The sequence below is a fragment of the Haemaphysalis longicornis genome, unplaced genomic scaffold (genome assembly GCF_048455015.1).
Source record: "Haemaphysalis longicornis isolate Haplotype H1 unplaced genomic scaffold, Haemaphysalis longicornis Haplotype H1 scaffold_4, whole genome shotgun sequence".
In the NCBI taxonomy this organism is placed as follows: domain Eukaryota; kingdom Metazoa; phylum Arthropoda; class Arachnida; order Ixodida; family Ixodidae; genus Haemaphysalis; species Haemaphysalis longicornis.
Window position 1 is genome coordinate 29298093 of NW_027526361.1, and position 24417 is coordinate 29322509.

At 42.9% G+C, this 24417-nt stretch overlaps 1 protein-coding gene across 1 annotated transcript; it reads right to left on the bottom strand.

The window, feature by feature from the left end:
• Positions 1-775: 775 nt before the first annotated feature.
• Positions 776-24101, bottom strand: LOC144178431 (uncharacterized; the record flags this gene model as incomplete). Its single annotated transcript, XM_077706284.1, is given in 15 exon segments — positions 776-2480; positions 3184-3390; positions 6570-6755; positions 6931-6959; positions 7751-7919; positions 9622-9747; positions 11460-11588; positions 12554-12682; positions 14534-14671; positions 17153-17299; positions 18475-18583; positions 19434-19597; positions 21220-21332; positions 22968-23150; positions 24032-24101. Coding segments are annotated over 15 exon segments (2000 nt in total), but the record flags the coding sequence as incomplete, so codon positions are not given.
• Positions 24102-24417: the final 316 nt, after the last annotated feature.

Sequence of the window (24417 nt, forward strand, 5' to 3'; positions counted from 1 at the left end):
CTCAAAAGACAGCCCCACTCAGCTTACGAGGGCTCGAAACTCACCATGGGCTCTTGACTCACGTGGGGTCATTTGGGCTCAGAACTGAACATGGGATCATGATCAATATGGACTTACTGTCTGAACTCAACCGTGGTCAGAACTCATTTAGACTCGGGATTCATAGGAGACAGCATTCACTGATTGATGGTAGGGTTTAACGCGCCGACACAACGCAGGCGATGAGGCGCGCCATAGTGGAAGGCTCTGGATTAATTTTGATCACCTGAGGACCTTTTACGTGCACCGCAATCTTGTGCACACGGGCATTTTTGCTTTTTGCCGCCATCAGAAAAGCGGCCGCTGCGGCCGGGACTTGAACCCGCGACCCCGTGCTCAGCAGCACAATGCTTTAGCCACTGAGCCACCGCGGCGGGTAACAGACATTACTTGCTGCCTTTCTGTTACATTCCATTGTGCTGTCTGCTGCATGGCTACTGTAGCTCAAGCCACCTGTGTGCATGTACTTTTTACAACGTGTCACGTCAGGCCTTGAGTACTTTTTTTTTGCATTTTCCAGGAGAGAATGACCTATGTGCTCCAGTAAGGCAGCCTTAACACTTTAGTACTGGTAAAATGTTGCAAGCCTACGTTACAAAAGACAATGTAGCAATGAGCCACTAGAGCCTTAGCCATGTTTGCATTATACTTTGCAGAATTCCTTTCTTGCTGCAATAAAATAACTGGCTTCATGCCATCTACATAGTTTTTTTTTACATCAGTAAGATAAATGTAAGACCATGGTTTTCTCTTTTTATTACCTACATTCAGACAAGGGTAAAAGTATTTACATTTTTACACATATTACATGTACTAGGATGTTTCTCACTCATGTTCAAATTGTGACACAATCAGTTACACTACGTTGGTTTTGAGAGTTGTCTAACACACTGCTCTGGGTTTCAAACGAGAAAATTTGCTACACCTAATAATGGAAGTAGTAGTTTTATGTACAAGTAAAAATTGCATGTATATGCAGTGGAGCCCTGGTGACAAAATTTTTTGCAAGAGTGAGAAAACAAAAGATAAAAGGATAAAAGCAAGGACTTTACAAAACACGTTGAGACATGAGTATCAGATATGTCTGTTTCAATACCACAGCAAAATTTTTTTACACAGGAAAAATCGACTGACACCCTGTACCTCACTGTTCTGCTCTGTAAGCAGGCACAATTGTGTCCTGAAATTTGTTGTCCTGGAGGGATTGTAGGACACTTTTTCAATCCTGGTTGGGCAAGAAAACAAGGACAAGAAACCTCGTATAGGAAACAATAAAGCAGGATGCTATCACCAAGGCTCCCTTTATACACTTGTCGGCATAGATGGATTCTCTTAGGCTGCTCGAGTATCTTTACCTAAACCCACAATCAATTCATTCCAAGTAAACACATTCGTCACCTCGGCCTTGCGGCAAGAGTTCATGCATTAGTGAGCACGGCCACACATTTTTCGCCATATTTCAAGAAACAAAATAGTGAACACATCATATAAAAGGTGTCGGCGGAGGCCATGGCAGCTGGTGCAATTAAATTACTAGGCTAAAAAAGTGTGGTAGCAATATATCTGGCCAGCCAGTACACAAAAACAAACAACTCTGTGCAGGCCCTCCAAATGTCTTTAAAAGATTAGCGTTACCCTTTCTCCTGCTCTCAACAAGACCTTGAAGAATAGAACTGAGATTGTACTTTAAATAAAGACTCAAATGAACCAACAAACGCTACCACCATCACTAGAAAGCTGTAGAGATCTCTGTAGAGTTTGGACACCCACGGCAGTGCATCAAAGCAAACCGTTGCACAACTGGGCCTAACAGGCATGATTTGCCAAGAGTCTTCTCCCTTCGCTTTGGCAGCATAGAGGAATACAGTAGTAACAAGCGGTAAATAAGAGAAGCAGTGGTAAACAAATGTCTCTATAAGACAAATGAGCAGTCCATACTACGAGGGTTCCAGACACAAGTCATTCGAACTACTATGAATGACGTACCACTTAGTGCCATCACAAATTTTCGAAGAAATTTTCAATCAACAGCTTTAGAAACAAGCATATCAAAACAGATGGTGCAGGTGCTACAACGAAGAACAATTTCCATGCACTGAAGACGCAGGCAGTACAGAAATGTCATGCAGTTTTCCGGTAGTAGACCGAACGATACTGGGTGGGTGGGAAGACCATCACTACGCCGACTGGCAGTTGCCACTTCAAGCGAGAAGGGCCGTTTCTTTTTCCCTTTCTGCGGGGCTCCCCAGGAAGGAAGAATCACAGTCTGTGGCAGACACACATCCGTACACACTTTCAGAGTTTGTGGTTTCACGAGGGTCGCACAGGGTGTCATCACACTTAGGTCTTCTTCTTGGGAAGCGTGCTGTCAAGCCGGAAATAGTTTGGCTTGGTCTCGGTCTTCGGCCTGTTGTATTCCAGGTGATCATAGCCGTCAACATCTGCGCGTGAGAGCACAAAGGCAAAGCCACAAAATTAGCATCTAGGGCACTATTCAAGACAGACTAGCAGGTAGTTCAAAACCTTGTTTGCTACACCCTGAAGTCACACTTGGTTTATATGCTTTGGAAAAAGTTTAGAGATTTTCTGGTGTGATAAACAAAGTTTACTTTTTTATCTCCTTTCAAACAAATAGAGCATGTAAGGCATGACTAGCAAGCGTCCCGTGCAAGACTGCTGTGTTAGGAGCAATGCTGTGAAACTGCGTACAAAAGCATTTGCAGTGTAGCAAGCAAAATGGAATTTCGTATGCTTACAGGCTATTCTTAGCAACAAGAAGATGCATAAGAATGAGAGTTATCACTACTCGTAACATTTCCTGCAACTACCGTATTTACCCAATTCCAACAAGCACGCGATTTACGCGACCAAAAGAAAAAAAAAATATTTTCAGTTTGTACCCGAATCAAACGCGCATGCGATTTTAAGGCCTATTTGACAAAAAAAAAAGGTTCGCGTTGGAATTGATTAAATACGGTATTCTAAATTTCTCCAACAGCAAGGTGCCCAACAATTTCAGTGCCACATTTATCAGCAGAAAGCAAATTTCGCCATCAGTTTGCCGGGTCGGACATAAGAAGAACCACTGCCACCACTTTGATGTTCACTCAGGCCCCCCGTGTCGCACAGCACACGCAGACTCACCACTGCCACTCGAGCGGCCTGGGATCTGCCGTGTGTCGGGGCAGAGGGGAACGGTGGTGTTGCTGATGTCGCCCTTGTCCTTGACTTCGTCGTAGAACGGCTCCTTCTTGTCCGCGAACGCCTTGAGGTCCTCTATGCTTTGGTAGATGTTGGGCTTGAAGTCAAAGTCCTTGCAGTTGCTCTCGTAGTCGTTGCCACCACAGGCACCTGACGAAAAGGAGGAACATGACAACTGAGAATCGCATCACCACTCCTGGCGCCCACTGAGAGGACGAAACCGATGTAATGCACTTTCCAGATTAAAGACTGCGCAGGGTTCCAGTTGCTGTAACTAGAAAGTGAGCCATCACCTTGGTGGTAAAACACACTGGGTTGTTTGTTACCGTCCAATAAACAATAACAAACAACTTGTTTGCTAAGCTCTGGCTCTTCCTGCTGTAGCACAACATAACTAGGGTTGTTTGTTTTTGGGTAAAACCTGATTCTACCCTATTTTTACACCCCGACCATGTTTCAGGAGAATCAGGTTAACCCTGATTTCTCCTTGAAGTGATCTTTTCAAAGTAGCGATCCGCACAACCGTGGGCTGACGGTCCGCCGTTCTCAAACAATAAAGCAAGCCCCACAGACAGCTGTCCAACTCATTGAGTATTAGCATTACTTTGCCACTCGCTGCCAAATTCTGGCATGCGCTGGCACTGTTGTGCCTAGCTAATGGAAGCTGTGATGTCGAGAGGAGTTTGTCCCAAGGTACGTTCAACGATCGGACACATCTCAAATGGGGACTGACCTCGAATAAAGACTGACATTATCATCTGCATGCCGCGCATGCAGATGATAATGTACAAAAACGAGGATGTGTAAAGAATTGATGACCAGCTCTTTGTGAATAAAATATTTCATTTCTTAGAAATTATCAATGCTCTCTACTGCTATCCTTACTGATCCATTTCCAAACAAATGCAAAATTTTGGAGAGTATTTGCTAGAAAACTTATTATTTTCCCCAATTACCAGCCTGAAACAAACACCAATTTCAATGCAGTAGATTTAAGAAGCTCGTGATACCTACTAATAAAATACTCGAGTGTATTACTTAATTAGCGCATCTGTAGATCACCCGATTTTTACCCCCCAATTTTACAAAAATATAAAACCCGAAAACGAACAGCCCTAAACATAACATACCGCTGAAGTAAGGAACGCTGCAACCTGTGCCGACCATCATTCCCTTGGCACCTCGGTCTGAGTATGAGTGCCACTTTCACACCTCCCTACCCTGACGAGAGCTTTGTTCAAGCAGCTGAGTTAGCACTTTGTTTCCTATAAGAGCACAGCAAGCCAACATCTGCGCACAGCCCTATGAAAGGGAGGTGCATAGTGCTGCCTGAATCTCAACAAAGCAAGAGCAGACCTGGAAGTGGACGCAGTTAAAACAAAAGTACGAGAAGCACCACTGCCAAAGGCAAAATGAATGGGACCCAGGCTATGCACAGGATGCTACTGTTGACAAGACACCTTGCAATGTGTCACGTCACTTAAGAGTGGAAGCTATAGCCATCTGTGACTGGAACAATAATAATGAAGCAATAACTTTGTTACAAACTTCTACTCTAAAAAAAAAAAGAATTCAAACTTGTCCTGTAGGTATTATGATAACTGCAGGGTAGTAGATATAATTAAATTTCTCTTATAGGCCAATTCGGATACCAACAAAGCTTGAAACAACTTCAGGGGACATGATGAGGTGTTGAATTTGATGGGCCAGTTTACCCTTGAGACAGGTATAACTGTATATCCTGTTTCACTTTGTGAATATTTTGCAGTTATTTTTCTTTCATATTAAGATACCAGGAAGCCTTGCTCCCCATCAAGTCAATTTAAATTAACCAATAATTTTAACCAATAATAAATTCAGTGGACTGAGAAATTTGCAGCATCCCTGCATAGCTGTGCCCAATATTTTTTATCACTCCAAACACTCAAAGTGAAATGCAGAGGCAAACACCACACAAGCAGCCAGGCAAAGCATGTTCATTTCCTTTTTATAAAGACAAAACCTCTTAATTTGATAATGTAAGAGAGATTAATAAAGAAGCACTGTCAAAATGGATGTTGTTCATAATGTGATGTATAATCGTTTTCGATCATTACCAATGCCAGTAACTACTCTGTCAGCTAGCAAAACCAAAGTCATAGTTTACAAGAATATTCCAGTATTAAGCCATTTTTTTTCCTTCTTCCGCTACACCCTCAACTTTGCATACTGACTGTTTTTGGAGTATGATGTGAGAAAATACACAATCACTTCTGTCTAGTATTTGAAGGTATGTATTTTGTTAAGCGAAACTGATTGATTGATTGATTGATTGATTGTAGAGTTTAACGTGCCGACGCAACGCAGGCGATGAGACGTGCCGTAGTGGAGGGCTCCAGATTAATTTTGCCCACCTGGGGGTCTTTAACGTGCGCCGAAAGCTCGTACACACGGGTGTTTTTGCTTTTTGTCTCCATCAGAAAAGCGGCCGCCGCGACCGGGAATCGAACCCGCGTCCTTGTGCTTTAGCCTCCTGATTGCTGTGCGTAAACAGGCGCAGGAAGACGTTGTTTACGCACAGCAATCAGGAGGCTAAAAATCGACCCCGCGTCCTCGTGCTCAGCAGCACAACGTTAAGCGAAACTGCAGACTGATTTCTCATAGCCTATGCACTAGAAAAACCTCAGGTTGAACACCCCTTATTACTAGAAAGGACAGACAGTGTAACTATAACACAACTGCAAGTATAGCTTTTTGCTACAAAAAATTGTAACCGTATAAAATATCTTTTAGATTTGAAAGTCCTGATATTTTACTTCAATAAGCCATGCCATATTTTAAACTTTTGTAGAAAAATGAAATCTTTGTGGTGGGAGGCAGTAACACGTTAACAAACTTTCGATTGCAGATAAAACTTATGCGAGTCTGACCAATACCATGTGGGTAATGATAGGCACCATGGTAAGAAAGAAAGTCTTCAGGAAACAAGGCATGCAGTTATAAAATGTGGGCTAAACTGGTCATTTAGAGAACTCCAAGATATAACTGTAATGGTTTACAAGTGTATTCTTCCCAACCTGCAGATTACAAATAAAAACAGCACACAACATTGGTGACTTTTAGATTCTAAAGGTCAGTCTCCTATTAGCAGATGTAAAGAATTGTGTTATGATTAATAAAGTTATGAAGGCTTCGATGTCCCGTTTTTCTTTTTCTGCCATATTTATGAAAACTTCCTACAGTGAAATGATGATAAACCTCAGGACACCTGAACTCGGCTTGCAAAGTCAGGCACTTAGTCGCTCCGTTACCCAGCATGTTAGCCGAAAGCGCTACCCATGCCAAATTACCTTTGACGCTTTGCGAGTCCTGGTCATCGTCGCAGAATCCAAGCTTCGCTTTCTCAATGTTACTCTTGGTGCAGTTGAGATCATTGTGAATCTGCTTGATGTTGGAGGCTCCCGACGCATTGTTGAGCGCACCATCCAATTGAACAGCTTGGAAAGCATAGACAGGATTGTCAAAGTGACGTCGATCTACGAAACGACCACAACAAACGGTGAACCACCCAACCAAGTGAGAAAAGTGGAGAGAAAGAAAAAATGTGGAAAGGAAAGCCCAAGCACACAGAGCCATGCAGAAGCCGTGCTGACCAGGCAAAAACCGCGCATGCAGCGAGGCACTTGCTAGATGAGCGCTTGGCAAACATACCTGGTAGTGGCCTTGGATCGGCAGTGTACCTGCAAGGTGATTGAATGGTACGTGAGTGACACCAAACATCAGGCTTTTCACAGAACATATCTGTACAATGCTGTAGTACTGTATTTATTCGATTATAAGGCGGTCACGATTATACGGCGAGGGAGCAGTTTGGAGAGTAAAAAAACATCGCCATACACATATACGTTCTCAGCTTCGAATATAAGGGGGGGTATGACTGTGAGACTACAGATTTTGGAAAAAAAACATCGCCTTACATTTGAATAAATATGGTATTTAGCTGTAGATAATAAAGCCAGTTCTTTCAGTTTCATCTCAGGGGAATGAAGCCGACAATTAAGGAATTTAAAGAAGCATAGGAAGGAACTGCGACCATCCAAAAGTAGTTCTAAATCTGACAACATCGATGTTAAGAAGGCATGGATACTGGTGAAGTGAGAGGGAAAGTGTGAGGCAGTGTCTTTATGCCTCGTTGAGATTCTCTATGTATGGAGAATGTTGAATATTCTCCATATGAGCTTCCGCACAAGAATTCAAAATAAAAGGAAGAAATGAACTCTGACAACCATAGGCTTTCTTTTGTGAGCACCCACTAGTATGCAATTGGGTTATAACGGCACGTGATAAAATTTACTTCCCCACCAATCTATTTGCGATGTAGAAATAAGCTCGCAGATTTTTTTATCATGCTGATCCAAAGGTACCATTTCAGTCTTCTGGCTTTGGGAACCTCATCTGTATGTAATGTACAATTTTCTATAAAATAAAAGAAAACCTGTTTAGTGTATGATTGAATCTGAACAGCACTCACGTCACATAGGCCAGTTCGTTCTTCAGGTGGCTGACCCTTCTCCTGTAGTAGAAAACAATGCAGATGACGATGACCACCACCAAAAGGACGGCCACACAAGTGCCGACCACTATGCCGGAGTTGGACTTGGGCTCCTCTTCAAAGTACATCACACTTCTATCTACAAGGCCTGGTAATGAAACAAGGAGGGGAATTTTCAAGAATATAGGCTTGATACTTCATTCAAAAGAATTTGTGAGAGCACTGACTATGATGACAAGTGAATGGGTGTGTTCACACCCAATGCAAACGAATATGCATTCCTTCTTAATGTGCCAGGAGGGGAACACAACCTCCCATGTCTCTCTTATCAACTTAGGATAAGAGGGAGGTCTAGGAAGGCAGGAATGGTGAAAACAGGGTTATAGGACAACTGGCACATGGCACAGGAAGCTGTGGATCAGCCATGGTTAAAGGATGCTACAATTGTGATGAAAAAGTGATCACAACCTGCACAGGTTCCCAATCCTTAAACTTACTGTTTAGGGTTTCGCTAAGCTATTTTTGCATTTTTATTCTAGCGGAGAGAAAATATTCAATCTCGAAATGAATGCATATAGCATATCAAGACTGCAACTCAAAGTGAACATTTTTGAATCTGAACACTTCTGGTTTTAAGAGCATAAAACTACATACAGGATTCTTGAAACACAGGAATAAGAAAGGAAATTTAATTTATCAGGACACTTAATACCAACCGTTCTATAATGTTTTTGATGACAAAAGTCTATAATCGCAGGCTAGGAGGTAACCTTCATAACCATATAATATTTTTTTTATTTAAGATTATTCGTTTGTATCCTTTTAACCCACACAATAAATTTGTTTTAATTTTCCTCACAGCTGAAGTTCTCAGTCAGAGACCTTTCTGTGCACGTCTTTCGCGCACAGCTTCAGCACCATGCAGAAAAGGCAACCTAAAAAAACATGCGCCACTCAAGAAATCCAGGAGTTTGTGCCTTGCAGCAAAGCCAATTTACATCACAGTAAGAGGTAATCTCAATAATCTACTATCTTAACAACTCATACTTTAATAGTAAAAATGCACTGTGCATTTAATTGAATCAAACAGCACTGTTCATGATTCGTGCACTGCTTGTAAAATTGGCACAATTACAGTATTCTTGCACTTTAATAAGGGGTGGGGGGGGCATGGCTCTTAAAACAATTTCTTTTAATTTTAAGTAAACTCTGTGAAACGTGTCTTGCTGATTTTTTTCCACTGATTTCAAATATGGCATTATTTTTTAGTCAGTCAATTAGTTACCAAGATAATTAAAGATAATTAGTCATTTTTGGAGGAACAATAGACAAAACAGTGTTAGTCATAAAACTGCAATCTTTATATTTTCCAATACTATGAACCCTGATGAGTGCTATAAGGGAATCGCTTTTTTGATGCCCCACTTGGAACTAATTCTACAGCTCATTAAACTTTGGTGTTTGAAATGGGCATTCGAAATGGTTCCCTACCACTGGTGCCACCAAAATTTAATGAGCTGTAAATTTAGGTAGTTCCAAGCGGAGCATAAAAAAAAAACAGATTTTCTTATTGCACTCACCAGGGTTCACAGTATTGAAAAATATAAAGATTACAGTTTTATGGATAACACTGTTTTGTCTATCGTTCCTCCAAAAATGACTAATTATCTCTAATTATCTTGGCAACTGATTGATTGAATCAGAAAATAATGCCATATTTGAAATCAGCCGAAAAAAAGCAGCAAATCTGACAAGTTTCACAGAGTTTACTTTAAAACTAAAGGAAGCTGTTTAAAGAGCAGTGTAGACTGGAGGAACAAACAACAGGCCTCATATGAACGCTAACTTACGAATGTTGCAATATTCTCCAGTGAACCCATATCGGCACACACATCCAGATACTGGGCTGCACACAAAGTTCTCTTTACAGTCACACACGGACATGCAGTGGTCTCCATAGAAGCCCTCAGCGCACACTGGAACAGACAACCGCACAGAGACCCTTGTTAGGCGACCATGAAGCCAAAGGTACAACAGAACTCTTCCTGGACACACTTGAGTGCTTTGTTAGAACAAATGAATGTTTCATGACCCTGTACTGTTTCTGCACATCATGTTCCTGAATCAAAGCAGTATATTGCTGATAGACAATGTCGTAAGAAGCAACAATGTTGTACATAATAAGATAGCAGGGTTTAAAAATAGGTTACCACATTTTTGCGCGTATAACCCACCCCTGCATATAATCCGCACCCCACTTTCAGCCCACCGGAAAAGAAAAAACAATCCTCGCGTATTTCCTGCACATTTTATACAGGAAAGGCTGCACCAAAGCTACTGCTCAAGCAACACATCACATACTATGTAGACAGAAAAAGTGTACATTTAGCAAGTAGAATACACTGACTGCAAGGCAAAAGTCACAATTCGCTAATAAGATTCAGTTGTTAGGGTGCGCTTGTCCTTTTTCTTCCTTGTCCTTGTATGTTTTGTGCAATCACTGCCATGGAAAGCTTAGTCAGTTTTACTGCATAGGAGCTTCATGGCACAATGCGCATTGCCGTGAAGCTGCACTAAAGGAAAAAACCCCGCGTATTATCCGCACCCCTACTTTGCCACTGAAATTTTTGCATTTTTGGTGCGGGTTATATGTGCGAAAATATGGTATATTTTATCCAGAATTCGTAAAGAAAACGTAAAGTCTAATGCATGAAAACCACACCTGGGCTGCAAAATTAGCTGTACAGGAAACAGCACAGTAACTTTTACCCCATGAGGGTTGAATAGACTGAAAAGTTTCACAGCTGAACCCGGATAAATCAAACAGGATATTTCAAACTGCTGCTTACATCTAACTGTGCAAACATGCCTTTGATATTTTCATATGCTTATTGCAGTTTGCACACAGTCGACAACTGGCTTTCAAACCCACCGAATCGCATCAAAATGAGTCAGAATGCCCCAAGTCTGGGAAATTGAGTGCAAAAAAGCAATGCTATGTTATTAGAAATTCAAGTCCCATTATTAAACATGTACAAACTGCCAGGCAATCCAAAAAACCACTCGGCGATTGCGCTGAATTATTGATTACACCGAACAATTTTGGGATACTGTTCTGGTCTGACATTCTTGGCTGAGTGTAATATTTACCTCAGCACAGGAATACCAACAACAGAAGTCATGCTTGTTTGACTCATCCATTCACCAATGGTCACATAACTGATAAGAGCTATATGTTCATGACATGCCCTCATTTCCAAGAAATGTATTACTGCTTCACGAAAGCTGACAACAGTACATATGAATTATGAAAACAGCCACACATTTTCATAAGTCATGCTTACAAAAATGGTTCATGAGAACAAGTTTGATAACCATGAAAATTTATAATTGCACAGCAGCTGTGAGACTCAAAGCCGAAACACATCCCCTAGTAATTTTCTATCCCCAAAGTAGCAAAGCTAAATTTTCATGTTATCACTCATGTTTACTACAGTTACAGCAGAGGCCATTGGCAAAGACGCGCACGTTTAGCTTGTCCAACATTTGTCCTTTCTGTGGCAATTTCAAGAGCGAGTCAGGTGCATTGTTACCATGGCAGGAACTTCACAGCTACGAAATTAAAAGCGTCATTAGGAATCACAGAGTCTTTGTCTTGTGACAGTGAAACCCAGAGGGCAAAACTCACCCTCAGCACAGCGAAAACCCATCCAACCGGGCTTGCACCTGCACCTGCCATCGCTGGCTCGGCAGAGGCCTCCATTCTGACAGGTGCACTTTTGGGTGCAGTTGAAGCCATAGGTGCCGTTGGTACAGGCTGTGAAGAAAGGCAAACAGCAAACATTTCACCAGGGGGGGCCATTTCAAAATTCCTACAGGTCCAAGGACCATAATGAAAGAACGAGTTGCTGGCAGCAAGAAGCTATGCTAGCTTACTCTACACCTTCACAAATCATTTACACTGCACTGGTACATCAAGTCAAAACATGTGTCCAAAATAAACACTGCAACAGTGCCTGTGGTGTGTAACTGAGACAGCCAATTTGACAATTTCAACGAGTCACAGTCTGAGTCTTGTTAAAAGCATATGTGTTCCCCGTATGTACGCAGTAGACTGCTGTTAAGACGAACTCAAAGGGACTGTAAAAATTTGTTCATTTTATCAGAAATTTGTCTTTAGCCGGGCTTTTTTGCATTGTGGGCATTACAAGCCAGCAAAAATGTTCGTCTTAACCATAGTGTTCATATTGACCGAGTTTGCTTAACGGGAGTCCACTGTAATTTAAATTTCCAGGCATTCAACCTTTCATTCTGTCTATAAAACATTTAGACAACCCCGTCAAGCTTCTTTCAGCTGCCATAATTAGTGACATCACAAGACACATAGTGGGGAATTGTATGGGGTTGTGATATGTACATACTAATTTCTAAGCTTCTGTTGTAGCTTGCATTACTTAACTTTTGCTGCAACAAAGAGTGCCACACCTGTATACCTTACACTGAATTTTGTCCATACTGCCAAACCTGTTTTCACACTTCAGCTTGCCTTTAATATGCTAGCCCTCATTCACTGCCATTTCAGGTACTGATGTGGCATTTTGAAGCAAAAATTTAATAAGACAGCACTGGACCTTGTTAGGCAGCGCTGTGATTATGCGTAGCTGCTCACACCTGACATTAAGGGTAATGTATTTGAGACACAAACATCACGCCAAACATTCTCTCCGATCTCCCAGATGTGTGGGGAACAACAACAACAAAAAAATGAACAGTTGCCCTTACGTGTTGTGCAGTTGTCGCCTTGCCACCCTGGCATGCAGAGGCAAGTCCCAGTCACTGAGTTGCACTCGCCGCCATTCTGGCACTTGCACTTTTGTGAACAGTCGTGGCCCCACGTGTTTTCAGGACAAGCTGCGCAAATGGAAGAGGAGTGAGGTTTAATGTTCACGTGGACATTCGTACAGCAATTTTACATTCACAAGACTATTTAATACATTTGCAGGTACAACTTCCACTGCCAAAGCACATGCAGAACCTGAATTTCTGTTCACACGACCTCCCCCACCCCCATCTACATCAGTCCATTGCCTGGCAGGAGTTGTGCAAGTGCAAAACAACACAACGCTGAACCATAAGTGAAGTGAGAGGGGATGCTGAAACATCCAGTAGGCTGCTGCACTGTAGAATTACCTAATGTCTTCTGGTTAACCCTTTGAGGGTTTTTGCCGTATATGTACGGCGGCAGTTTTCAGTCCCGCAAGGTCTTTGCTGAACGGGTATGGTTTTGACCTTCCATTTGAAATTTCGTGCCATAATGACAATGCATGCTCAGCGGGAGGTGCTGCCACATCCTAGGACTTACAAGAAGCATTTGAAATTTGATTGTGCTAGCTTCTTGCAGAGATAAACAGAACTCTCCAGCTTGAGCATGTCACATGCTCTGGGTCAATGCCCTTTCATAGTTACAGTTTCTCTGTGTGATCGCAAGGAGGCGGGCAAAACTTGATTTTTATCTTTATTGGCACTCCCTTGCTGGGGCAGTGGAAGTTGGTTTCAACCTATATTGGCGCTGCTCTTAGCTTGTTTATCACCATAATTTATCACTGTAAAGTAATTTGACCATCTGGGAAAGCTTTTTTTTTCAAAATAATTCAAAAGAATTCGACCCTCAAAGGGTCAAGTCCCCACATGCAATTGCAGTACACTCGTCCCTTTTTAGTAAGCGCTCCTTCCATTCAATGTGCACATACTATTGATTCTTGCATGCTCTGACTGGTAGAGTAAACCAGCACTTTACTACATATGCAACCTGAAAGCTTAACCTTATGCACCCAAGAACTTGCACAATATACTATTGCTTTTATTCACTGGCGAAGCGCGCATGCAGGCAACCGTGTGAGCCTGCATGCTCACACTCGTTACGTCAGGCTCCGCGGGATGGCGGTACTTGTCCATGCTAAGAACATGAATGTGTCGCATGTTAACAAACTCTACCTCACCGAATATAAAGTATTGCCTCGAGTCCAATGTGAGTGCAATTAATAACATCTCTGTTGACACCACCATTGATAACCAAGGTGAAACTGAACAGATGACGTACACCACCGGCGTTTTTTTTTCTTCGGCGTGCGGGCGCAGTGACCCAAGCCGCGCCATTTCTGTGGCACATCGGCCATGTCTGTGGCTGTTTCCAGTGTTGCCACGCGAAGAAATTGACAGCTAAACTTTTCAACGAATACCACCTATACAGTGCAACCTTATTTATTTGAAGTCAAAGAGGACCCGATTTGTTCTAGTCAAACAGTATCTGGATTTTGGGGAGTAATTTTAGGCCCGCACACTCGGTCACAAGACTAACACATCAACTAGAATAGTCCACGAGCTTTAATCACTGAGATTTCAATGCACTGGGAGAGCACCATAAAGAGTATGGCCCTGTAACCAATTGCTTTATCCTATAATGCACCACGCAATATCACGCAATAGATGTTCCTTCATCTAAACACAAGGAATGGCCTGGGCCGTTCACACTGTACTCTCTGCATTCACCCTGGCGGTGAAAAAAATTTATAGTTGAAGACTTGGTGTTTATCTAAAATTTGAAAAAACAGCTGACCTTCTATGCTGGCAGGTCGTATAGAAAAAAAAATAAGAAAGAAAAACAGATGCTAGACGTGCTTTCAAATACACATGCTTTCACAGGTTACAGTTTTGCTGCGATTAACGCAGGAGTGCCATCAGTGAAACGGGCCTGGAACTCACATTCGCTGCAGCGCAGTCCCATGTACCCTGGGCTGCAGTGGCATTTGCCAGTTATGTGGTTGCAGGGGCGACCGTCACCGTGCACACACTCGGGGCACACCTCGGAGCAGTTCTGGCCAAAGGAGCCCGCCGGGCATGCTGCAAGAGGGCACAAGGGTAAGGGGGTAAGCATCATCAGTGGCGACAAGAGTGCCGACATGTTTCACTCCATTGTAATGGCAGCTAGTCCGTTAGAAGGCACATGAGACATGGAAGAAGCAAGCACAAAGCAGAAGACAGCGTCTGCTTTGATAGTCTGATTGTCAGAGCAAAAGAGCTTGGCAGCTGACGTTTGTTAACTGCCAAAGAGAAGCTGAAGCATTAACTTATCATGCTTTTTGGTAGGCGCTACACTAACAGCAGCTGCCAGCAAAGGTATCAAGTTGAAAGCACAAATCCCAGTAAGCTTACACGGTATATTACCATAAGTGCCGAATATGAATGTTTTAATTAGTACTAATGTCTCTAAGTTAGAGCACCGACCAGCCCTTTGAAGCCTCATATTAAGAGCATTTCAACCTTTAAATTAGGACTGTAACAGTGCCTAAGCATCAGCATTTATTCCCCTTCATGTAAACCAAGCATAGTTTGAAGACAGACAAGAGAAAGAAGCAACTTATGAAATAAAGGAAATGTTGGTACCAGATCAAATGGTGCAAGAGTACTGCCCCATTTTTTTCAGGCTTGCTCTTGGATATGTCGCAGAAAAGCAGCGGTATTATTTTGTGTTGTAACAACATGCATTCATGACCAAAAATATTCTGCCCCCAAAAGTGTTTTCAACTCTTGGTTCTATCTTTGCAAGAAAACCTTTGCAGAGATGCTAGCACTGCACGCAATTTACAGCAGTGGGTTTATACATTGCATAGTAGATTTCAAGTCTACTACATATGGTTTGGCCCATATACTTTGCCATATACATATCTTCACAAAGAAGTTGCAATTGAATATTGAGATTTAACATCCAAAAGCAATTAAGTTGAACTCTCAGCTTACAAATAGAGCAGGGGTTCTCAAGCATGTTGGTCCCAGGGAACCCTGCTAAGTTCCGTTAAGTGCCAAGGAACCCCCCCCTTCCCGCCGTTTTTCATTCCGTTCATGCTACATTAACGTGCAATAAACTCAAAAGCAAGCAAGGGTATCGTTTTTTCCCCCCGTCGACTTTACACGAATACGTACACCAGCGGCACCTATCTCCAAACAGGAGAAATGCGCATGGGGGTAATATAAGACCGAGATTCAAATGCAATAGTTTAACCACGTGGCCCGTTTTCGGAGTCTGGCTGGCTACAAGCTGCTGGCGAGATTTATTGCGCAGCTCGCGCGTTTCTGTTACGCGCCGAGATGTGCTTACTAACACTCGAGCGTGAGTAATGGAGGTTCCTTAGATCGATCGCACCTCAAGTTCACCATATAAGACTTTGCGACTGCGGAACCAGGGAAAATTTATCAGTGGCTCGCGGAACCCTGAGGAGGGGCTGCGGAACAGCTAGGTTCCGCGGAACCCACTTTGAGAAACCATGAAATAGAGCAGTGATTCTCAAATGGGGGTCCGCGGACTTCAGGGGGTCCACGAGAGCATTTGAGGGGTCCGCGAAGCCTCCCTCGAAACTTTCCCCCCGCCATTCTTTTCTCGATTTTGCCAGCACCGGCTTGCAATTCAAAAAGGTGGCTTCGTCGCATTACATGTACATTTAGTTTCTACACGTAGCACATATTTGAACACCTCATTTTTGCACAACTCACTAGCTATGAGAAGGAAAAAAATACAGACCGAGTAAAGGCAGCGTATAGGTATTTAGAAGAATTTAAATTCAAGAGGAAATTGTTTGACATTATGGCCCGCTTAGTCATTAAAGTCAAGCCGAAAAGGCGGGCATTGGATAAGTCTGTGGGCGACGTGAGCTGCAAGCGCAAATTGTTTGACATTATGACACCGACCAACGTATGCTCCATCGTATACGGTCCCCCATCACTTTCGGAAGACCGGAAGGGGTCCCCGGGGCAGTCATGGCTGAGAACCACTGAAATAGAGGATCAAACTAATAGGTTGAATTTTTAGTGTTTAATTCATCCCACCAGTATCCACCACTATTGTAACAGGAGGGTAGTTCTTGCACCATTATTCAACAAATTTTCCTGGGAGTTTTTCTTTTAATTGTTCTCAAACAGCAATAATTAAGACCAAAAGTGCCAAAAAGTGGGAAAAACTTTATTTTACTGGAGGTCAACTTCATTACCGGGCTAACCTACCCCTGGTCCTTAATGCAATGAAAACAGAGCAAATAGCAAAAACGTGGGAGTGATTAGCCCTGAAGCATACCTTGTGTCTGAAAAGAGACCCATTTATGACCAAAAGATAACGCATTAGCTAACGTTAAAACCAATCAAAACTACTGTAGAACTGCCAACATAACTTTCTTGCTCTAACCCTGCTTAGAAAATTAAAACTGGTTTATCATTTAGGCCACTGCGCAGCAAATGCCCAAAGGAGACCACATTTGATAGTTACGACTTCTCTACTCAACCCACGCCAAATAAGATCGAAGTTCATGCAATCAAACACCACAAGATACTTACGCTCGCTGCAGTCCTTGCCAGTCCAGCCTCGCTCGCACACGCAGACTCCAGTCTCTGGGTCACAGGACGAGTTGTTCTTGCAATCGCACGTGTTCTCGCATGATGCACCCCACTGCCCACGAGTGCACTGGCTCTCACATGACACACCTGCAAGAAGACAAGGTTGCACACGCGGGTTGAGCTTTAGAATGGCAGCCAGCAATGGAAAGGGACCAGGGATGCTATGGGAATTTGTGAGAGAAAGTTAACGCAGTGCTGTGTCCCGAACAGTTTGCACTGAGTCCAGGACGGTCATTAAGAAGACTATACCATGACACCATTCACGGATTACTGGAGTGCAAGCAACTGTTGTGGAGGGAAAGGTGCTGAGGGGGAGGGAAGGAGGAGAGAACTGAGGAGTGCTAAGCTCCTCCACGTGCTCTACTTCTGTAACGAATTATTTCAAAAGGCCAGGCACTGCAACGACTGTCACTATACAAATGCTGCGCACTCTTGTCTAATCCCTGTTCAGCTGCTTAGGCCATGTTGGCTGGAAAAAAGTTCGAGTCAAACCCTGCCGTAACCGGCATGTAGTAAGTGAAACGATCCTGGCCAATCCCCCAAGTGGGTATGCCCACAAACTGCGCAGGAGGCCGCCTGGTTCTTGCTGCGGCAGGAAACTAAAAATCCCCCTCGCGAGGGGCACGATCAAATGCAGAGCATTTCCGGGGGCGCACGACGTTAAGTAGTTTGCGTTACGTTAATGTTGTTGCACTTGTTGCTGTTGGTTGTTGTATTGTAATTAAATGAGGAGACGTAATTACGTGGTCACGTGACGTCATTTATTAGCAGGTGGGTATGATTATTGTGGCGCAGTGGGAAGAGCACCATGTACCTCACGTTCCGCCCACAGGTAGTGAATGCGTTGTATCAGCAGCTTCTCGACGTAGTTTGAATGAGTCAAGGATATAAGGCGCGTTCGTAGCCCTCCATTCTGTGTCGGCTTTGTGGCGCAATGGGTAGAGCTCCATGTACCTTGCGTTCCGCCCGCAGGGTCATGGGATCGAAACCAGGCGCCGATAGGTATTATTTTTTTTTATATAGTGTAGGGGGAGGGGTGCGGACGATGATGGACAACTAGAACGGGTGACATCGTGAGTTAAAGAAGTGCTCTGCATTTAAAAGTTGAGAACAAAGATGTGGGTGAGATTGCGTGGCCTGACCATACAGCTCAGCCACCAAAGCATTCTGCTGTTCAGAACTGTTCAGTGTGAGAAGGTGGGTTTTAATGCAAGTGGCAGTTGTCATGTTTCTGGCAATATGAAGGTGGAGAGGGGACTCACCTTTGATGCCGGGTGCACAGTTGCATTTTCCAGTAACGTGGTCACATCCCAGGGAGTGCTCCCAGTTGCACTTGCACTTTTTCTCACAATTGAGTCCGTATTTCCCGTGCTGATCAGATGGCAGAGGAACGGAAAATGCAGTTCAAAATACGCAAAGATGCAAAAGGTACACCACAAATGTACCAAGGTTGCAGCAACACATTTTTTTTAATAATGCGTTTGTCTACAACAGCCCAAAAAATAAGTTTGTAGGCAACTGTTCAGAAAAGCTACCATCACACTGCCTCCAGGAATTGCAAATAAGGCAAACATGCTACATATACCTATGGGTGTAAATCTTAATTCACCAAGCATTTTTTGTGAAGAGCTGGCACTTTAGTTCCTTGTATGCTCACGGGCCAAAACAGGTGGCAAATATCAGAACAGATGCTATACTTTGGTGCCGCAAATCAGCAGACAAAGCTTGAATACCTGACCCTTAAAAAAGCAGTGTTATAAATTACAAAAATTCTGAATTTCACCCAACATGTACTTTTTCACAGCTGAAAGGCAGGGTAGCTCTGCCCAGATGCACAGTGCTGAACTGCCGTTAGCTGCACTGCAATTTTCTGTTTAGTATTTCTTCTGACGCCGGGCAAAGATTGTACACAAATAAAAGGACTTGTATCGTGAACGATGTTTGAGCTTTTCCACAGTGTTTTTTGCTAATTTTTTTCCACCTCAAGTTAAGTGGTTGACCTGTAATGTGGTTTATATGGTGCGTATAAGCTATGCAAAAGAGCTAGGTGCATAATATTCTGCAGTGCATTTTTGTCACACGGACATCTTTTGTGCCAACCATTCATTTTACAGCAGCTCGAATTGCAGCTCCGACAGTTAACATGCAAAAAAGAACACTTGCTCCACTATCAGCTACAAATCATTCCATATATATCAAATGATGGTGAGGTCGTGCTTACATCACACTTGGAATCGCACAGCTCTCCCAAGTAGCCCGGCGAGCAGGTGCAATCTCCCGAGACCGGATTGCAGGCGGCCCCGTTCCTGCACTTGCACCTGCTCTTGCACTCAAGGCCATAGGTTCCCACGGGGCACAATTCGTTGCACCTTGCCTTGAAATAACCTGGGGCAGGGAAGTAAGAAGACATTTTACACTAATCGTCCTCAGAGAAACATAAAGCTACTCATGAACAAAACAAGAAGGCGCTGAACAAACAGAGCCTGTGCTTCGATTCCCCAGCAAAAAAATTCGAATAGAAACTTCTATTAGTCTTATACAAACTTGCATAAGTTGTAGTTGTTTTTGTCTTAGGTGTATGAGTTAAATACAAATGAAGCTATTAGTATCTATTAGGTTACAAGTCCTAATAGGACAAGTACAGCGCGAATAGACTTCACAGCTATAGTCTGCATAAATCTAACAAGAACTGATAGAGTAGTATCGGTTTATTTTTATTTAATAACATTCTCAGTTTTCTAACTACAGGGAACTAAAGAACTTATACAAATAGAGCGCTAAGCGCTATTTCCAACATATTTTATATTTTTCTGAAGAGCAGAAGACAAAGTTAAAGGGACACTAAAGGCTGAATGAAACTTTGCTCTAACTGAAAGATCATATGTTTCGTAGCTCTCTCGGCTTTTGTGTGACAAGCAACGATGCGTTATTTTCTGAGAAATAAGCAAACAAAGCCGGCATTTCTCTTGCCCGCTTCCCTTTCATTTTTTCATGATGTAGCCATTGCGTCACAAACTAGGAGCAAGGAACCCGTGCGGTCTAGGCACTCTCACGCTGGCCGTGGTAGCTTATATGTCTGCAAGCCATGGCCAATGCCAACAACGTTTGTCTGGCCAAGGGAGCTGGGTTGGAGTGTCATCATTTATCCCCGCCAGAACGAGATTAGCTTTTCATTGCTCCAGCGGCCATTGTGCCTGCCTCACTGGAAACCCAGACTTCACGCCAGCTGCAAACCCGTGAATGACGCAGCGACAAGCGACGTTTCAAATATTGCACAGGAGCGGTGGCCTGGCTAGGCATCGCTCAAGCGGATGATCACGTCCATCTCATATTCTCTTCTTTCACGAAATGCGCCAACCTGGCGTGAAATACACACTCGCCTCCTGCACCCATCTCGGGTAGTTTTCGTGGTCAAGGCTCCGCCCGGCCCAAACGTAACAAGGGTAGAGCTAGGCACACATTGTTTACCGATTATTTATCAACACGGATTATTTATTCACAGATTACGAATTATTTATTTATCAAGCCACAGACACTAATAGACCTATTAGACTATACACACTAATAGGTCTTTAGTAGCAATAAGCTTATACGGCCATCATTTTTGTACACGAATTTCTGCTAGGGATTTAAAAGTCAGTAAATGTCTTTTTGCAAAGTTTCTCTCCCCGCAGTTTCAGCCTCATACATTGCTTCAGCTTTGAGAAAAAATCTGTGTTAAGAGATGAAAACTATGCAAAAGCTACCTGCTTTTGCAAGAGCTTCGAGAACACAGCTGCTGCTGAAAATCACTCATTGCAGATAGCCTTACTTATCGATTATAGACACCGAGCCTGAAATATTTTCCATAGAGTAATTGTGGCTAAACCAAATTAAAAAAATTAGGTAATATAATTTACAAATGTGTAAGTCCCATGTGGCCCCTGAAGATTCTAATAAGTCATATTTTAAGATCAACTTTCCAATCCAGCACAGCAGCCAGGGTGAGGGCCCAAGGTACTACTTGCCTGGTGGACACTGGCAGTAACCATTGACATGCGAGCAGATCCCATCGTTCTCACAGCTGCAGTTCTGGGAGCAGTTGGTGCCAAACTTGCCGGCAGGACAATGCTCACTGCAGCTGTAACAAGCCATGTATAATAGGGGTAAGCTCAGGGAAAGGCGATTCACTCATGCGTAGAGAAAAGAACAGCCATTAACAATTTGGTCCAATAAATGATGCGGCTTAAGCACGACACCTAACATAATATGTATTTACTGCCTCAACAGCAGTTCAGAGTTTTCATGCGGGGCAATACATTGTTTATTCTCTGAAAATACCGCTGCCATCATAAACTCGTGGCAGGCAAACAGCATGCCAATTGCCATTGGTTGTGACACGCCATGTGGCTGTGTTGGGTGCTGCCTCGATGAAAATTCACTAGATGGCACAAGCTGGCCTAAACACAGCTGGGTGACTGCAATATATGGCCAGTTTGTCATCTTGCATTGTTGGGATCTCACATGCATCAACATCGCACTTTGAAACATAATGCAGCAGCACTTGACTTTGCAAAATTTAGCTGCACCCTCAAATTCAACAACATAACTCAGCAACAAGTGATGCTTTCACATTTACACATCATATATCAATTGCTTAGGTGCCCCCATAGTTTTTAGTCAAGTATTACAAAACTAATGGCTATCACTACACTATATATATGCATACGTGTACCTAAAAACTTTGAACAAGGTAGTAGCCTCAGCCTCGGCTGGGCAGCCAAACGCTTCGACAAGGGGTTTGTCTTGGTCAGGGCAACAAAGGCCCTTTTTAAGAATCCTGTGAAATAAATAAATCTTGTACAGGGCTAGTTACTGCTAATTTATTTTGCGATGAGAATTTTTTAAAAAATGGTATGAATTAGAGGGAAATTAGAGAAAAGGAATAAAAGGGCAAGCATCATTTCGGCACATCTGGTTAAAAGGTACGCTGAAATTCACTTTTCCTTTTTTTATCTTTTTCTTTATTTTTGGCCTGCACTCTTAACAAAGTTACATAACCAGGAGCATGGCAATCCAACTCTGCGCTTATGGGGCTCGAGAAGGATAAGGTAAGAAGTCAACCATCATAATAGTCTGCCTAATTAACAGTTGAGAAAGGTATCTAACCTTTAAAAAAGTAACTACAGGCTACTGATTATAATGAAGTGGTAAAAAATCCCAGGCCATCTCCACTAACATGAAACCTGGGGAGAGGCGAAGCATGCAGTGTACAAGTGTACTCTTGGCACCTTGGCGTTTTCGCCAACGAAGATGAAACCGTTCGGGGGTAGAGGTATACAGCTTTGCTGTAAAAGTCTCTTGTCTTTGAAGCACGATGCTCTCTAGCGCGAGCCGTAAACAAGCACTCCAGCGCGAGGCGTAAACGAGTGTCCTGGTGTTTTTTTTTCTTAGTACGTGTTAGGTTCTAGCACGAGGTGTCAACGAGTTTCTTGGTGTTTTAGTACCGTGACTACGTGAAACGACAATTATGATGATGACAGGAGATGCCAACAGCCCCAGCCCCTAAAAAAGTAACGATTACACAAACACACCGCAGTGGTTGCTGAAAATTCTGCTCTGAGCTAGGCAGTGTCCCCTAGTATAAGGAATGCACGCTGCCCACTTCTTGATGCTGCAAATGTGACACCCAAACTCGTAAAATCGGCTCTTACAACACATTTAAAATGAGAAACAAGAATTCTGGCATTCTTGAGACCAGGCCCGGCAGACATACTTGGAGCCCATGAAGCCCGGCTCGCAGACGCACGTGCCATCGACAGGGTCGCAGGTGCCGTCGTTCTCGCAGCTGCAAGTGAGGGCGCACTCCGGGCCATAGAAGAGCGGCATGCAGGGCCGGGAGCAAGTCTCCCCGTTCCAGCCCGGCTTGCACTTGCACTGGCCCGTCCACGGGTGACACCTGCCACAAGTGGGACAAGTGAGCAGGTGATAAGCACCTGAAGCACCTCAGTGGTTGCGTAAACAACAAACACGCTCTCAGGAACTGCCGACCACTGGTGACTCGGGCAATACAGACTAAGTTCCATTTTATAGATGTCACACGTCTATGTCTAAGTGCTACATGAGCAAACAACATCAAACAAAAATGTCCAAACGCATTAAAAAAAAAAAAACAGAGGCCCCATTTTTATGGAACGTTATTGGATTTGAAAATAAAGGTGCAAGCTACAAGAAATTTAAGAATAGCAAATGCATCTCTGTTGGACGAACAGTTTTAAACACAAGGCTAGTGCTACCATCAGTTTTGAAAAGTTGCTGGATCCTGATGTCATTTGGAACTGTATACATACCGTCATCATGAAAAGTGGAACCAGGCTTAATTAAGGTTGATGCTGCTCAAACTATGATCTAATGCATCTATTTCAAGCTTTATAAATACTCACTTGAGCTTTAATGTATAAATTTTCGCTTCCCATTATTAGTCAACCAAACAGTGTGAAGCGTCCCAAAAAGTTCTAGAACCGATAGTCCATCAACTAACAGTAAACAAACTATTACATACAACAAACAAGCAAGCACTTTGTTTGGTCCTATTTTTACTTTCCTCATTTTCTATGCAATCATTGTTTTTTTATGCTCTATATGGGATCATGCCATACCAAATGCCTATCTGTTAACACGGTCCACTTTGGACTTGAAGAAATCTTAGAATACACTGAATGGATGAACTTGAAGCTTACACAGTGCATCTGTCTCAAGAAATTATAAAAATCAAAGAAAAAAAACAAAAGAAAGGGAAGCATTTCAAACTGTGAAAATAAAAGCAGGTGTGGCACTCACATGAGAGAATTTTCTTTGTCACATTGACAGACATGTTCGCATCCTGGTCCATAGAGCTCATCTGTGCAGGCTGAAAAGAAGAGAATTTAGGCTTAACGAGTACTTAAATGTCACTGGCATTGTTTGTTCATTAGCATGAGTGTTCAGTGAGACAGGAGAGGACTGAGTGTAATTACAGATGCCTGAGTGTGTGTTTCAGGGCAGTAAACATAAATCTATGTGAAACCGTTTGTTGATCATTTATGGGCCAAAATGTGTTCACTTTCTCTCTTTCCCTACCACTTTGCTTTTATTGGTTTCTTTTCTCATTATTTTTGTATACTAAGTTTGCACCTTTCTTTGTTCATTTGTTAAATGGTTTGCACTTTTGTTGATCGGTACATTGG